Below are 17,132 nucleotides of genomic sequence, written 5' to 3'. Positions count from 1 at the left end.
CAAGAGATGCAATACAAAACCTTAACAACTTAGCGTGTCCAAATGACCAGCACTCCAAAGACTTAACAGCAACACAGGAAATTGAATCTCTCAGTGCTCTCCTGTACAGAGAGCCTCAGGCAAGGGAATGCCAGCACCTGGAGTGAGCTGCCATGGAAAGCAAAGGCAGTCTCTATTGTTTCATGAGAAGTGAGGCTCAGTTTAGCTGTCCTGAAGAAGCAATGCCACCTGTGGGCCAGAAGGCCAGGAGAGAAGTACACAGCCTGTAAGAGCTTCTTAGAAACAAGGAAGGAAATATGAAGAAATGCCAACCTACAAATGAAGCTGCTTCCAAGGTGGAAGAGAAGACCAGCAGCTGGGCACTGATTTGCAAGGACTGAGAGCCAGCAGAGGAAAAAAGCACAGAGTGGAGATGTTGGAACAATCTGGAGGAGGTCTGCAATTCAGCATAGGAAGGGGAAAGTCATCCTGGATGCATCCAGACATGGAAAAGAACGTGAAGGAATGGATAAGCTCAGCCTCGCACCTCCACTGCTCTGTTTAAAGAGTAACCCTGTGCTGAAAAGGCTGTTCTGTAACACTGTCTCCGTTGCCTCTGGTACCAAAGTCTCCTGGGGCAGAGGGTTAAGTCTTCCAGACTCACCAGAGTGAAACCCAAGTTTCAGAGCTGCTTCTGGCAAAGGAAAATCAGAGCCTAGAACTAGAAGACACCAAGACTATGGGAAGTTCAACCTACAGGTCCATGATAATGCCCAGTAAAATCAACACAAATGTCTGGGTGCAAAGGTGTGCCAACCCATTCAGCTTAAATTCTTGAGCTTTACAGATATGAGGAATTAATATTTTACCAACTGGAACAGTTAAAGCAAAGAAAAAAATCATCCCAATTCATAGGAATAAGAAAGTTTTTTTTTTACTTTTTACTACAATTCTATAAGGAAAAGGGGCATTCCAGCTGTAGTGACAGCTATAGTACTACACCTCAGAGTTTAAATGCAGTTTGAGGCACGAAGATGGGGGAGAGGACAAAGGGGTAGTATTTATCTTTGTCCATTAAGTAAAGAAATAAGGCACTGATACGGCATTCTTTAGTTTAGATAGAGAATGCCAGCTGGTTATGGAACCAGTATGTTTCACCCAGAATAACTCTGACTTTCAAACTGCTCTAAACCAACCAGCCTAAAACACAACAAATCACATACCCACAGTGGGAGCTGAACTGAGATGCGGACAGATGCCTCTCTATAGTATCATGGAAACGGCTCCATCATATACAAATATATGCACACTATATACAAATCTGACCCCAACTTGAAACAGATTGATGCTAGCTTTGTCATTTGTATTACACAACCCGTTCCAAAACCCAGTCGAGGAGGGTTATTTATTTTCTAAGCTATAAACACTGCAGTTGAATCAATTTGCCCTTTAGATTAGAAGCTCGGATCACATTTGTATAAATATCCTGTTGCAAAGAGGAAGACTTTATTACCACTATAACTGGCAGCTAAAACCAACAAGCGCCTTAACCCTTAAGGAATCGTGTTCTGTAGAACAGGAACACGGTCGCCAGGCAGTTGCTCTGCAGGGCACATTTATGTCCACACGTGTCTTTTCATGTAGGAGGAATCTTCCTGACCATCATGTTCCCATATTTCATTCTGGGTGCAAACGAAACTGTTTAATAAACTGACCATTAACGTACCGTATCTTCCTTTGATCACTAACACAGGCCACTGTGTTTTTCATAGATCAGTTGTTTGGACAGTGTGGGAGTGTTTTGAGGTCTGCATTAGCAGGATATTTACACTTGAAAACATACTGATGATCCAAACCAAGGACTAACATCTTTGATCAACCATAAACTGCCTTCCCTAGTCCTGACCTGACACCTCTCTGGGTGAGGGCATGGAAGTTTTGAGAAAGAAACTGTTTAAATAATGATCGGTTTTCAGGGACAAACTCATTTCTTCCCTTCCTTTGTAAAGGTCTTGTTTACATGGCATTCCACTCCCAAGAGGTACCAGAAATTCACAGAGGGCTTTTTCTTCCACAAAATCAGTCCTGCACTTTAGACTCAAGTCCAGGTGCCAGGTTTAGCTGTGTGTTAGTATCACACAAGGAAGGAGAGTTGAGGCTGTGTAGCTCCTGCCTGCTGAAATTAAACAGTCTGCCAGATACAGCCAAGGTGGGACGAGCACCTGGAAGCTGACAAAGCTGACACCATTTGCCTTCCTAAACTAATGCTTTGGCAAAGGTCCCTGTTTCCTGCATGTTCCAAAGGAGGGGGGGGGGGGGGGGGGGGGGAAGAAGAAAAAGGTCACACCCTAGTGTTCAAACAGCCCAGTCTCTTAAAACTCTGGTGGGTCAGAAGCGGAAGGGCAGCAACATCCGCCAGATGTGTCGCCCATTCCCTCTCCCAGCATCAGCCCCTACAGCCCACAGCCTGTTCCAAAACCCAGCCATCCCCCTCAAAGCAAACCAGATGTCACCTCAGCCCTGCCTGGTGAAGCCTCTTCTCCACACAATCCAAAATGCATACCACTCATGGCTGGCCACAAGCTTGACCCATCCATCCCGAGGATTTCATTAATCTCCTCGCAGCATCCCACTGACAGCTCCAGCAGTTTGTGTTATGACAAAACGTGGCCGTTAACCACGGTTTGGTTAAAAAACAAAAGCTTCGTTTCTAGGCACTATTTTTCTTACCTTATGAAAGGGTGGAAGGAATGGGGAGATGAAAATATTACTGACACAAGTGAGTCAGTATTAAAAATGTTTTCTTTTTTTGAGAGAGAATGTACATAGACCACACGGTCCTCAATGTGAGTTTCACTGCCTGTAGCCCCCACAAGTATATTTTTCATATTTCTGATGGGACAAAGTCATATCTCTGCCCAGAAGTTTTATGCTATTTCAATCAGCATTGATCTCTGATCATTCAAGCTCTCTTTCTATACATGTCTGCTTAGAAGACAGCCTCAAATGGGCCCATGTAGTCCCTGATATCAGCCTTGTCTACAATGGCAAAAATCAGTTCGGTAATTCAGTAACTGGCAGAAGTTTTAGCCTCAGGCTTGGTTCCATTTTTAGCCATCAGGGAGCAGCCAGCAATGCCTCACGAATCCGTGCAGCAGTGCACATCTGGGCTGGAGTCACACGCTCTCGCTGTTACTGTCCAGATGAGCTTTTTTTTCCCTTTGCTCAAGTAATACTAAATTAAGCCACTTCATTACACTCAATTGGAGCCAAGGGATACTTCCAGGCTCTGAGCTTTGGTGAAGATTTGTATTTACTGAACATTTCTCTTATCTCCTGCCCTGCCAAACTTGTTTCTCTGATAGAAGCAGGCAGGATCCTTTTTCTTTATATTCCTCCCCCAGAGGTGCATGCTGCCTTTCCCTTGTAGACTCCTGGTTTAAATCCATACATGCCAGCTCCCCTCTTAGGAATCATTTGTGCCCAAAAGTATTTTAGGAGCTACCAATAATTGCCCCAGACAACTGTTAACCTCATAAACACCACGATTAACATAGTGTCTTTGTCTTTGAACTTTCTCTGCAGACTGGAAATCTTGACTGAACAGGCACCTTCTGCAGCCCTTAGAGATGAATTGTCCTGACCAGAAGGAACGTATGTCAGCACAAAAAGATGAAAAAAGATGTGACATCGACTCCTCTCTCTCACCTGCTAGCTCACCAGCTAGACTTCAAGATCTTTACAGATCCTCCGCATGCAATAAAATGTCGTAAAATGTCAGGAAATATCAGGCTGTCATTCAAAACCATTAATCTAAAGGAAGTGTGACCCAACTTTTTTTAATAGTTTTTGTTTTTTTAAGTCAAAGGCAGCTGTTATTTTCTGGCTCATAAGATGTTTTCTAAAATTCAATAGAAGCCTTACAAATATTTAGCAAGTGCCTTCAAAACCGAGTGCTTTCTTTTTCTTATAATTTAACCTACCAGTGTTCTGATCTGGAAAAGAGAACACGGTATTCCAAATCAATCCACTGAGACAAGAGGGGAGAAAAAAAAAATTGGACTTTTGCCCCCCAGTAAAAGCAAGTAAGTGAATGGATGATCAAAACCCATAATCTCTCAAATAATATAGTTTCTTCAGGCATACCAAAATAATCTGAGGCATTTTCCCCCTCCATGCAGAGATTTTAGCAAACAGCTAAATACAATTTCTTAGTATTTGTTTTCAAGAATATTTAGAGGTCATATTCCACCCAGGTCACCAGTAAGGGTGAATGTTTGTAGCCAATGGAGTCAGACCTCAACTGAATGTGTAACACTGAATATGCAATATGCAGCTTCTACTATCTTAACTCTTTGAGCATCTGATTATTTTTAATATAAAGGGGACAATTAATAAATATATATGCACTTTTTTTTACAGATAATATATATAAAATAGAAAGCCTACAGCCTAAAATAGAAAGCTGTACAGAAAATAGAAGCCTATCCATGTATTAGTAAAGAAGCACACAGTTTCAAATATGATTTTATATTCTTCACATACATGAAAGAGTCCTTTAAGCTGAAAGAAAAAAAGAATGGAAAAGGGCATGTCCTTTCTACAGCTGCAGGAATCTGTGAGCCACATCTTGTCCACCTCTGTGAGGATGATGTGACAAGTCCCACAGACTCATCTGAAGTACAAAATGCTTCAGCCAAACGTCTCCCTCCTTCCCACCAGTAAAAGTAAATAAATAAAGCAGGAAAAGAAACAAAAAGGGAGCCTTGAGGGACTGGATGAGTCAGGGGTTAGTAATGAACTACAGACACTCATCCCTGGGTCAGCGGTTCACGCCCAGCCCCTGTCAGGAGGGACAGGGAATTGCTGGCAGCAGCCCGGGCCTGGAGGAAGGCGCGTTAGGATTCCCAGTCCCAGCGGCGGGATCCCCTCTGCATGGCCGCCAGCAACGGCAGAAGGGAATGGAAAGACCCAAAATACTCGGCAGCTCTTTGGCAGAAACCACCCTGGGGATCCCCACCAGGTGCTCCTGCCTCTGCTCTGTCCGTAGGGAGACCTCTAGCACCCAGGGATGCCCAGGACATGCAGATGCCAAAGGACACGTCCCAGCTTCGCAGTGCAATCCCATTTTGGCGTGCTTCTGGTATGGTGTGTGAAACAGAGATACAAGGTCCCAGCATCATTGCTGCACACAGCCACTTTCAGAACAGGAAGTTTCTAAATTTGTTAGGAGCAGGGTATACTAGGGGCCATATTCTGTACTTTATCCAGTTCTTTATTCTCTTTCCCACATTGCCTTGCTTGCTCAGTTTACTCTGAAAAAATGTTATATCCACATAAAAGTTGACAGTTCTCCTACTCTGTGCCCTGCTTTGGTGACTGTCACAGAGCAGCATACCAATTTCTTCCACAGACACTTGGCAGAGGTTTCTTGCCTGCTCCAGAGGTGGGATCTCTACTTCTGCAATCTGAAGCAGACCGACACTCGCCATTTTTTCTGCAGTGTGTCTCCAAATGAACAATATATCTAACATCTATGAAATCTGCAGGACTGTCTGGACTTTGATCAGTTCTTCAACTGGGCACGGATGTAACTAACATCCTAACCAGCATGCACAACACCCCAGGAGGCACTCCAGTAATCTCCCAGTTGAAGCACAAAGGGAACACTGATCTCCCAAAACCCACAACTTCTTCCCCATCACCTATGTACCCAAGTATTTCTCTCTTTTCCCCAGAAGCCACACTCCCCACAGAACAACCACGAGCTATTTGATGTTGCCCTAAGAACTGCCAATCACCAAAGGCTGATCCCTCCAAATGGTACCAGTGGAAAGGCTGGAGAAAGAAGGAGCAGAAAGGAAAATGCCCATGAAGCCTTCAAAGAGAAAAATTGAGCTTTTTTCAAACACTGCTGGTTTTGATTTTTTTTTTTTTTTTAATGCCTGCAGCAGAGGAACAGTTACAGTCCTGACAAGTTTCGGTAGAAGTAATGAAACACTTTTGTACCACAGCATTACTCTGACATTTAATTGACCATGTATTTCCATCTTTTAGCCTTACATGATTCCTCCATCTGAAACATTACTCTTTTAAAATTAATCACTCCATTTACACTTGTTTGGATTTTTGTGTCACAGTTTCTACCCTGCCTCTCTCACTTTTCCTCTTCTCATTGCCACTGAAAGACCAGAAATGATTTTGTACCTGTGGTCAGCATGTTGAATTTTCTTCTGTTTTATTTACTTTAATATAAGTCCAGCTGAGAGCAGATCAAGTCTGAGCTAATTACCAGTATTTTTCAAACAGGCTGCTAGTATTAAGTTGAAAGGGGATATGTGAGTCTCAGTACACAACAGCAATGCCAGCAGTGCTTTAAAAATCTACTGCTTCTCAGCAGATTCTTTCTTTATTTAAAGACAAAGCTTGCAGCTAAGTCACACCCTCACTCACACCCTACTATGCCCATTTCCCATAAGGAAAGGACCATGCAATAACATAACCCTGTTAACATGAACAAACCTATATTTATTTTCAGCCTTATCAATACTATTGCACAACCTCAGCCTTCTCCAGGACAGCAGCATGTGGCACAGAGCAAGCCCCCTCTTGCATACCTGTTCTGATGTTCCTGCAGCACCTGGTAGATGCTGATAAGGAAGGTTTGGTTTTTAAAGCTTCCCAAAACGCAGTCCTTGTAGATCCGAAACTCCGCAGCTGTGACGGCCTCGCCCTCAGGAATCTGAGACAAATTAAATTTGAATTCCTTGTGGTGCCGCTGGTGAGGCGTGAACTCCTTGTCATACTCAACTGCAGATGGGAAAAGGAAAGAAAAGGAAAAAAAAGGAACCATGACTAAAATTTAACAACAAAAGGTCTCTACATGCTGCCACCTGTTCCTTCAAAAAAACCAAGAATCTTGTTTTTTTTCTCCAAAGACAGCCCTGGCAAGTGTCAGGAAAACTTGTGCAATTAAAGCTTTTCAAATACAGTACTAAGTGAAGATGAATGTTCCTTCTCTCTAGCCAATTCGTTTTGGATTTCCTGTTTTTTAAAGAAAAGCCAACTTTGACAGGTGAAATATGACCATGCATTTTGCTCCTGAGCAAACTCTGAACCTTGTGATCACTCTCAGCATTTATCACCTGTGGTTCTCCAGGTTCTTTACAGCATTTCCCTAAGTCTCATAGCTCTCTTCCAAGCAGGGAGACATGTAGCTCCATTTTGCTTTAGCACACACAGGCACAGGCAGAACCAAGTGACAGCACCAGGTCAACCGATTCCCTAAGTGCCCTAACACGTCCTGTTTTTCTGGTACCCAGGTTTGTACACTAGCCATTGGACCATCTTTTGAGTGAATACAATTAACATGACATTTATTTGAGGGTTAAAGCCAACCAGAGCTCCCCCTCCTTTGCAGAAACTTATTTTAGAAGGAGAGAGCTGAAGAGTGACCACTTTTAGTTTCTGGTCTTAGACCTCCTTGGGTACACCCTCAGGCACAGGATTTAAGACAGACACAAAGCAGAATTCCTCCTTCTATAGGATTTGCATTTTCTCTGTTTGAGGCTCCCTTTGCAAACTCTGCTTCCAGTCCCACTCTTGTATTACTTGATTAAATCTCAGTTTAGTCTGACTTTGATTAATTGTTTGTTATTTTTTCTAATTTTCTACTAGAAATTGCTTAAAACATTAACATATTATACAAACATACAAAATTACATCTTCACAAGCCTGAGGGGACAAAAAGTAAAAACAAAAAGCCATTCCCACCAGTGGAACTGAAGGAGTGGATGTCAGTGATGAATAAGTCACCATTACATTATCATTAGGGACATGATTACGTGCACAGGCAGCAAAGGAAGAACAGATCCCTTTTAATGTTTGTCTTTGTGGTCACTTTTTGTTGTTCCCCCCTGCCCCCATTGAATACATCAGACTGCAAAGGCGTCCACAAGCCTACTCTCACAACATCCCCATGAGGTAAGCAGCAATGCCTGCTCTCCAGCTGGGATACTGAGTCACCGGGAGAGTGACTTGTCCAAGGACAGGCGGCGGAGGCTTGCGGCAGAGCCAGGAATGACAGCCAGCGTGCCTGAGGTTCGGCACTTTACCCACAGGTTACCTCCCTGAAGAACAGACATCTCCCAGCTGCTGGAAACAGCCCATGGAGACTTTCCCCTCCACCTTGCCCAATTGCCAGTTCCTCCTCATTCTGCAGACACAGTTTCGTCTGTCCTCTCCCTTTCCTTTGGCAGCCCTTCCATGTGAGCTGCCTCATCTGGCTGGGTCCATGTCCTGGCTCCCTGTGAGACAGTTAGTCACATCCTTCTCTTTGAAGCTCACCTGGAAATCTTTTCTCCTCTGCATAACTGCTGCCAAGCGTTCTGTGGGACACCACACTGGGAAATGCCATGTTAAGGGCTGCCACAAGGCAAACAGGCAAATTCTCAAACTGCTGTCAGAGTCAGACACTGCCGCCAATTTTGTTAGTCTCGCACTGCATCTGTCTGAGCAACTCATATGTCAAACAACAGACAAATGAGGGTGATTGGGCTCTATGGCTTCCAGAAATGAGGTTGTGACACCCAGCATCTCCATCAGAGACTGCACCAAGGCCAATGATGGTAACACACTCAATTCCAGTGCCACCAGGAATTACCTCTCTGGCTGTTGGTTATGGGTGATCTGGGCTTCCCTTTGGAGCACCTGCCCCTGTATTTAATGGGGATTGATTCCAGCAATACTGGACTGGTTGGTGTCATTTGGATGTATGTCCTCTGAGACAGGACCTGAGCTGCCCAATCACTCCCCATCCTGAGGAGAGTCCCACAGGATGCACTTCCCAAAGGAGAGGAGTCATATACTTTGAGAAACTTGTAGGCAGCCAACCAATGAGAAACGGCGTTGGGCTGCTTGCAGCAGGACATGCCCAGCTTGGCCCGTTTACTCACTGCTAAAAGACGAGAGGATGTAATTAATGGTGAGGGAATGTCTAAATCCAGGGTTTTGGAGAGGCACACGTATGAAGCAAGAGCTCTCGATTTAGAACTCGCTACATCCTCGCTCATGGGTGCAGTGAGCAGCTGAAGCCCACACCCCCTTCCATGCTGTCACAGGGATGAGCTGACCTACGGGCGAGGTGCAGTGAGGCGGCTTCTCCCCGGGCTCGTGGCTGAGTGTGATAAAGAAGAAGCAGGAAGAGCAAGGGGAAGGACACAAACCAGGATAAGCAACAGAACTCCATCAGGGTGCCAGAAAGCTAAAATTACACCAGAGACAGCAAAGGAGTCATTGATGCTTCCTGCCAGGTCTTGTCCTACATCCACATGTGATATGGTCTCTCCTTGCACACAAAAGAGAGCCTGGAGCTGTCCCACACAGCACAGAGCTCAAAATGAGACCAAATATCACTCTTTGTTGTTCCTTTCTGACCTCAAGCCAGCTACAGTGGCCTGACCTCCACTCATCACCACAAAATGTGCAGTTTAAAAGGGATATAACCAAACTCTAGTCCTTTAAATCAGTATTTTCCCACACTCCTCTCCTAAAACTTCAAACACAAGTCACAAGAGGAAGAAAAGCCCATCAAAACAACTACCACAGAGCATGACAAGTAGAAGCAGGTATGATGTTTGACTCCAATTACCCTTTCTCAGTTTATAACTTGCCTGATATATTCACAATAGTATTTTCCTGTTTTTTTCAAACTTTCTTCCTTTATCCCTGTTCTTACCCAAATACACCACACAATCATAGAAGCTGACTCAACTGATTACAGGGGAAACATTCAGACTGATTTCGTTATCAGGCTTGGCAGAATAAACAACCCGAAACACACAAACAAGGAAATCTTTTTTTAATCCTTCAGATTAGGCAATTCAGCTCATTCTGCTAAAAGAAAGGCAGGTTTCTGTTATAAGAAAGAAGTACTGCTAAGATGATGGTGCCTCCTCCACTGGGATCAGTTCAGAAGTAGCCCAACAACATCACAGGATGGAAAAAAGCCTACATTAAGCTTGTATGAAGCAAGTATAAAAGTTTAATGAGTTGGAAAGTTTTTCTGGCTATGTATCTTCCCATGATACAATGGAGGGTGGTTTTTTTTTTTCTTTGTGGGAGTGGTGAGATATTTAAGTTCTATATACTCATTGTCACCCCATCAAGCTAATAATCGACTGTTTTCATTCAGCAAGACAGCTTAAAAATATAAAATGCCAACAGTCTTTCTCTGGGGGCTTTTTGCCCCCTGGAAACTCTTCATTTTTAACAAAGAAGTCAAGTTTTAGAACAGTAAAATTTGGAAAGGCAAGATTCAAGCTGCTGGTTCCCAGGATTACCCAGTCAGGATTGCTATTGCGTTACAATGCATCGGATAAGCTTGTATTCAAAATACAGACAGCACACACCAAAATGCAAGGCAACAGCAAAAAGCAGAAATCATTTCTCAAGCTGCTTTCCCGTTATTATTTTTTCCACATGAATACATTCGGGTCAGTCTGACCGGTGATGTGAAATCCAAAGCTAATTTCCATCTGACGATGGACATAAGAATGTCCCAACTGTGCAAAGCTCTTGCAGGGAAAATCAAGCAGCTCACAGCTGGGGCAGGTTGGAAGGTAGAAGCCCTGAGTGGTGTTGGGCCCCCGTTACTTTTCCCAGAGTGCTGGCTGGAACGTTAGGACCAAGCCAGGCAGAACCAGTCTTTGTGAGGTCATGGCATGAACGACAGCCTATAAAACTCATCTTCATGGTCAGACAAGTATTATCCCAAACATTACTATTCTTTTACCAGAGTAAGTCCTTGGAGCTTACAACTCCAGGCCTGCAGATACCAGGGCAAGTTGGAAAAGGAGATGGCAAACAGACTTTAGCCCATCACGAGCCAGAGCGACTGCCCACTCCACCATGGGGGTCTGTCCCCGTCCTGGCTGGTGGCTGCTCCTTTGCTTGCAATGCAAAGGAAGGTGTGAGCACTGGACATGGGACTCATTCCCGAGTTTTCACCAGAGTCCATTTCGGACCAGACTGCCAAAGTGTGCAGAAAGAGTTAACAGAGCAGCCTGCCAGTAGCTCTTTACATACCACTTAACAAATATTTTTAAATACTATACAAACACAGCACTATTGTTGAGCAGTTAAAAAGGCAAGAATGGTAAAATTAGGGTTACTGTGGTTTTGAATTTTGTGTATTCTAATTCTAACCCAGTGTTGCAATAGCCAATTTCAGCACAAAATGTCCCTGGTTTAAAAATAGCGTGCTGCTTACAATACTTGTTACTTTAAAAACACTGTGCAGAAAAAAAAATTAATTGAGAAATTAACACATCTATTTCGGCAACTATACCATCCTACTTCCATTTGACTGTGTGGGGCACACCTTGGACCAAAGGAAGCATAAGTCTAATGACAGCCATGGAAATAAATTCTCCTTCTGCATTGGAATTTTAAGCATTTCTTTTTGGATCTAAATCAAACCAGTATGCAGAAATAACAGGTCAAGAGCCTTTCCTGAGGAAACACAATTTTCACTTAGAACAGCAGCACCAAGTATCATATCTGGTGATTTTCTCCAGTTCTCAGCTGCTGAGAAAAGTGTTAGGTCAAGTGTTCAGGTGAGAATTAAAATACTGGCTTAAGAAAGTTTCCAGTTCCAACTCTAATAAAACAAAGCCAAAAATACTAACCTAGAGCTCTAAAAGTAATTTTTTAAAAATAAATTTCCTATATAAATAAGTATTATTTCCATGACAATGTGCCTCGGAGGGCACAGGGAAGGAGTGGGGTTGCAAATTAATAAGACAGGACTATTTAGGACATTCTGCATCTGTTCTGACCCCAGCAAAGCTGAAACTACCGAAAAATCTTTTGCACATCAAGATCTTTAATGGTGACTTGGTTTGCAGGGCCACATGCTCCAGGAAAAGTAGCCAGGATTCACAGCCTGCTTATGCAAAGTGAGTTTTGCATAAGTGTTCCTGAATTCAGTTAGAGAACAAATGTAAGTGGTTCCTATTTACTTCTCCTCTGCATGACCCGCTCCCAAATAAAATGAGAAAACATCTGAAAACTGGAATTGCTAACAGGAGATTCACCACCACATCTACATAATCAGCACAAAGGCAATTCCTCTGTATTCCATCACCAATTTCTGCTCTAAGTCAACAGCATTTATCACATCTGGAGCAATGAAGCAGTGTATTATGCTTCAAATGCTTTAAGCATTACTAAAGCTCCAACAGTCCCCTCTAATAAATGGACCATGTACATATGTGACTGATCTACTGCTGTGAACCTACAGTGGCATCACCAGAATTTCTTTAATATTGGCAGACAATAGCTTGCACAGAACAAAAATTCATGTAAGCTTAATTTCCCCCTCCTTGATCTTGGTCCACAGTTGCAAGTTGCTTCTTTTGAAGAAAAAGAGAGTAAGAATGGAGGTTTGTACCGCCAGTCTGAGGGATGTCCAACTTTAGAGCAAGACTCAGTCTTCATTTGGGTCTTATAATTTGCTTTCTGTTTCACAGTGGATCTACATGGATGGGGTCTGCAGTGCATTCCTTCTACTCTGAAGAGATGCCCACAATGTGCCTGAAGGCTTGTTTGTGTTTTCCAAATCCATCAGGTCAATCTAAAAAAAGATACCAAGTCTCCCGAACAGTCCCACATCTCTGACAGATGATCACAACTGCAGAAGCATTGTTACTGTTAAAGATTAAAGCTGACATTTCTTCTTAAAATAAGCAGCATTTCCTAAACACTGTTCTAAAAACTGCAGAGTACAACCCAAAGAGCACAATGTACCAGTTAATTATCTTCAGATAGGAAGGAGCGAAGACTAAAAGGTTTTACAGGTACTTTCTGCTGTTTAACAAGGAAACAGAAGTTACATTGCTCTAGGTGGACCTGCAGGTTCAAGAGCAGGTAAGCAGCAAAAGCAGATGTCTCCAGAAAGTAGTGAGGATGCCTCAGAAAAGGATCACTGCTGCCTGTTTTTCACACTTCCTTGTATACAATGTGTGCCACTGTCACTTGGGCACCAAGATAAAGAGATAAGTGGTCCATCCCACTGCAGTGACATCCTAAATCCATTATGGCTTATAGACAGGACTGATCACTTTACTGTAAAGACCCAAAAGAAAGCAAAACCTTCCCCTTTTCAAAACTATGATTTATTAACAAGCCATTTCATAGGTGGTGAGTAGGACAATTCTTTAAAAGTGAAGACACTCAGATGAGACATTAAAATACAAGGTCTGAAAGCAAACCCTTCCTGCCCAACATGCACAAGAGGTGGGGAGATAATTTCTTCCCACCTTGGTCTCAGCCCAGCAACTTCAACTACCTTCTGCAAACACAGCAACTCTACACAGACTCCTAGAATCTCCTAAAAAATGACTGTTTCTTTCGTTTACCCCAGTCATGATGAGGGATTCATCACCTACATCAAGTCTGCTGCCCACTGCTCCTGCTGCTGCTCTTGTACATGACAGATCTTCCTAAATTCCCCCCTCCCTCTTCATCCATTTCTGAAAAGCAGAATGAGCAAAAATAACTAATTCCAAAAAGAAGCAGTCCCTCTTCTTCTCAGACATCTCCCCTGGATTTTCAGCACAGTATTCCAAACAAACTGACCAAGGTTTGCTCTCATGAATAAGAGCATGTAAAAGTTAGCTGCAACTCCCTGATGAACTTGTCCCACATCCATAGGGACAAAACAAAACTTTTTTAAACATAAAAAAGTCAAGATTCCTATGGTTCTGTCTGGCATTGTCCCATTTGCTGATCCCTCTGGGTCTAGCTGAGGTGGGTTGGACACAACAACCAGCTGTGCAACCATAAATTTAATGCAATTTTAACTCAATGCCCAGACACCTTTACAATAACATGAAGATTCAAGACCAACAAATTCCAAAAGGATGCTTTCTTCAAAACAGCTCTAATATCACATCTGGGCTGACACAATATAAAGAGGAATTATTCCACTGGCTTTGGTGGAGTGATGCCAGTTTACAGCCAATGAAGACCTGGCTTTATGCTCAATGGCTGTGTGTGCCAGAAAATAATGACTCAGAAAATAACCCATCATTAATCCAATCCCAATGTAATTATGGAGATTAAATTTAAACAATAGCAAATCTCTCTCTAAACATAACACTCTACAGAAGAGCTTCAAAGGAGGAGGGGTTTTTACTTTTGGATGAAAAATGCAACTGAGCTCTTCTTTGTTTCTTTGTGCTGGGAATCAAGCTGGAATCGGCTTGTAAAATCAGATTAAAATAGTTGCACAACAGTTTCCTTTCAGGATTCTTGAACCAAAGGCAGTCTAAAAATCAAAATAATGCCCTAATCAAATACATAATACCCATGGGACACCAGAAAGTACTAGAAAGGCATTTTCACAAAGATGCCTACTGCATGGCTTTTCCACTCTGCAATGGGAAGAGGCAGCAGTGGGGACCAGCCTTGCTCTAGCACATGATGGGGAAAGCTAAAGCAAAACTGAGGTGAAGGAGAGCTCTTGGCAAAGTGCTCGGGGGGCAGCTAAGCCAAGAGGCTGACTGCAGGCCACCAGCACCTCTGCCACCAGCACTCACTTTGGGGCTTCCTGGGCTGTCCCCTTTGAAATAACAGAGATCGCTTTGCAACTGCTTCCACAGCCGCCTCCTTCGTTCCTTCCCCACAGCTTCCCAACACAAATGTTAACAACGCTGGTGTTTTCTTTCCATATGCTGGCACATATGGCAGGTCCCTGCACTGCAAACAGTGTTGTATCTTAGGAAAACAAAACATCTTTTTGCTTAAGAGATGCCAAACTGCTTTATCAAAGGCACTACTGTTTGCATTTTTGTGGCAATATTAATGCAGTTCCCACTGAGAAGCTGATAAAGACTCTGACTGCAAAAACACCCCTCTGGAAGAAGTGATCTGAAGCTATTTCTGTATTTTGTTTCCAAATAATTTGTGATTAAAATAATATTTTGCTTTTCAAAAAGCATTTCTATTTCACAGCCAGGCTTCATGCGTGCACAGCCAGCTTGCAGGAGGGGAGAAGCCGATGCTGCCAGCCCATCAGCACAGAGACACGCTCAGAAGTGCTCTGCAGCTGTGCACATGGTGGGAAGGGAATTCTCCTACTGCTCCTGCCTGCTTCCTTGGCTTAGCGCTGGCTCCTGTGTCCATACCCACACAGCAACTGCGTGGGACACTCAGAGCTGCCCGCAGAAATCTTCTCGCAGCGTTTCCCACCCTCCAGGTTTGCCACAGGTCACGCTGCGTTTCCTGCTGGCACGGCCACTGGCACGCAGCTCCCTGGAAGCACAGCTGCCCTGGGTGCACCGACTGGGCCTGGAAATATTTTCAGAATATTTTAAATGGCACAGTCATCTCGCACCATCTCTCAAAATTATTTGTCCTTCTGCAGAAATTTAAGGCAGGACAGACCAATTGACTCGCAAGTTTGAGTTAAATTTCAAAATACAGGTTGTGCAAAGTGGGGAAGTTTTTTTCATTTATGGGCATTACCCTCTCTGCTTTTCTTGCAGGTGAGGTTTTATGTTTGTTGGCACGACTCTGAATCAACCAGCAGTGAGTAGGAAAGCAGGCAACAGATGAATGTCTGCAATTTAAGATGCAAGTTTTCATTTTGTTGAGCACTCATCTCTTGGCATCACAGGCAGGTTTCAGCTTTTCATTTAATAGCCCAGCTGAGAAAGATATCTCCAGAGCACAATGCAATCACTCCCCATAAAAATACTGTCCAGAGCATTTATAAATTTTTGGAAAAGATTAATCCAGCACTCAAGACTCAGCTACACGGAAGAATTCAGCCCTGCTCCAGAGGCTGTCAGGCTGTCCTGGAGACTACACCACCACTGTAAGGGCATGGCCACTGCTGACATGACTTGTGACTCCAGCTGATACCACGAAATGCTGTTGCCTCACTTATTGTTCAGTATTTACTATTTTACATGGGGCTCCAATTTCAAATGACTGAATTAAGCAGCACCCAGCCAAGAGACCACCAAAGAGCACGGGCTTTGGGGAACGGGCAGGGCACTCTGTGAGACAGCATGAGGGACACCAGACTTGGCATGAGCCAGAGAATAGAAGATACAAGGAAGGAGGAAGCACTGCCCCTAGGAAGGACAGAAAGTGGTCACAGGGATAAAAAGAGTAAAATCATGGTCTGGAGATCCCACAAATTCCCAACCTTTAACATGACTACAAAGGCAAAGAGATGCTACAGCTCTGAAGACTGAAGAGAGCGAATGCATGAAGTGCCTGAAGAAACAATGAAGTGTTTTAAAGACTATTACTCCTGGCCATGTATATTTGTCCAAGGAACAGCACCGTTTGTAAGTGAACCTCCCGTCAATGCATCCATTCACTATGTGCTGGCTTAGGACACTGATCCAGAGAAAGGGGTTCCAACATGCCACTGGGATGGGAGATTCTCAACCACCACTGGCATTGAACATCACCACAGCATTAGGACAACTCCCTGTGCCAAGTGGAAGAAACAGCACCTTGGATGACATTGATCTACACGGAAATACCAGAGTACCTTTGCTAAACCCACTATTTCTCTTGCCACCCTTCTTATTTATCACGCCTTCCTCCCTGTCCTTCTGTCCTGGTCCTCCTGACAAGTTCCCTGAAGGTTCAGGCAAGACTCTCTCAGGCCCAGGAAGCTGGCAAAGAGAGAGGATGGGCAAAGAAGGATGGAGGAAGGCAAAGGAAAGTCTCACCACTTCCACAGCCTTCTCCAGCAAAGGCAGGAGGGCTGTGAAGCTGCTTTAACACATCTGGGAAATGCTCAAAAGCAGCAACCATGAAAACTGAAAAAAAAAAAAAAACAGAAATCCTAGAATATTTTACAGCAATGTGAAGTACGTGTTCCTCTTTCTGAGGCAATAACATCTTGCAAAGCACTCTCCCCACACTACCCCTGTGTCATGATTTGCCCCCACCATGCACGCAGCCAGAGAGAACCGGAGGCAACTCCTGGCATGCCTTGCTCATAAAAACCGAGATCTCCTGCCCTACCATGCCACTGAATTCCCTTTTTTAAATCTGTCTACTGGCCATGCCAGCAGGGTGCAATTTGGGAAGTGACTTTTTTACCTCTGAAACCTCATCTGCTGTCA

The 17,132-nt window shown here is 43.7% G+C and overlaps 1 protein-coding gene across 1 annotated transcript in view; it reads right to left on the bottom strand.

Moving 5' to 3' along the window:
- Positions 1 to 17,132, bottom strand: part of BMP6 (bone morphogenetic protein 6) — an 87,276-nt gene that overhangs the window by 18,150 nt on the left and 51,994 nt on the right. The window contains exon 2 of the mRNA XM_054285008.1: positions 6,597 to 6,789. Within this exon, the coding sequence (XP_054140983.1) occupies positions 6,597 to 6,789 (193 nt within the window). The remainder of the gene's footprint in view (positions 1 to 6,596; positions 6,790 to 17,132) is intronic.

Source organism: Melozone crissalis, unplaced genomic scaffold (assembly GCF_028551555.1).
Source record: "Melozone crissalis strain CALT ecotype California unplaced genomic scaffold, PUWL_Pcris_2 ptg000042l_1, whole genome shotgun sequence".
Lineage (NCBI taxonomy): Eukaryota > Metazoa > Chordata > Aves > Passeriformes > Passerellidae > Melozone > Melozone crissalis.
Note: the sequence above shows the minus strand (reverse complement) of the source record. Positions and strands in the feature narration are given on the sequence as shown.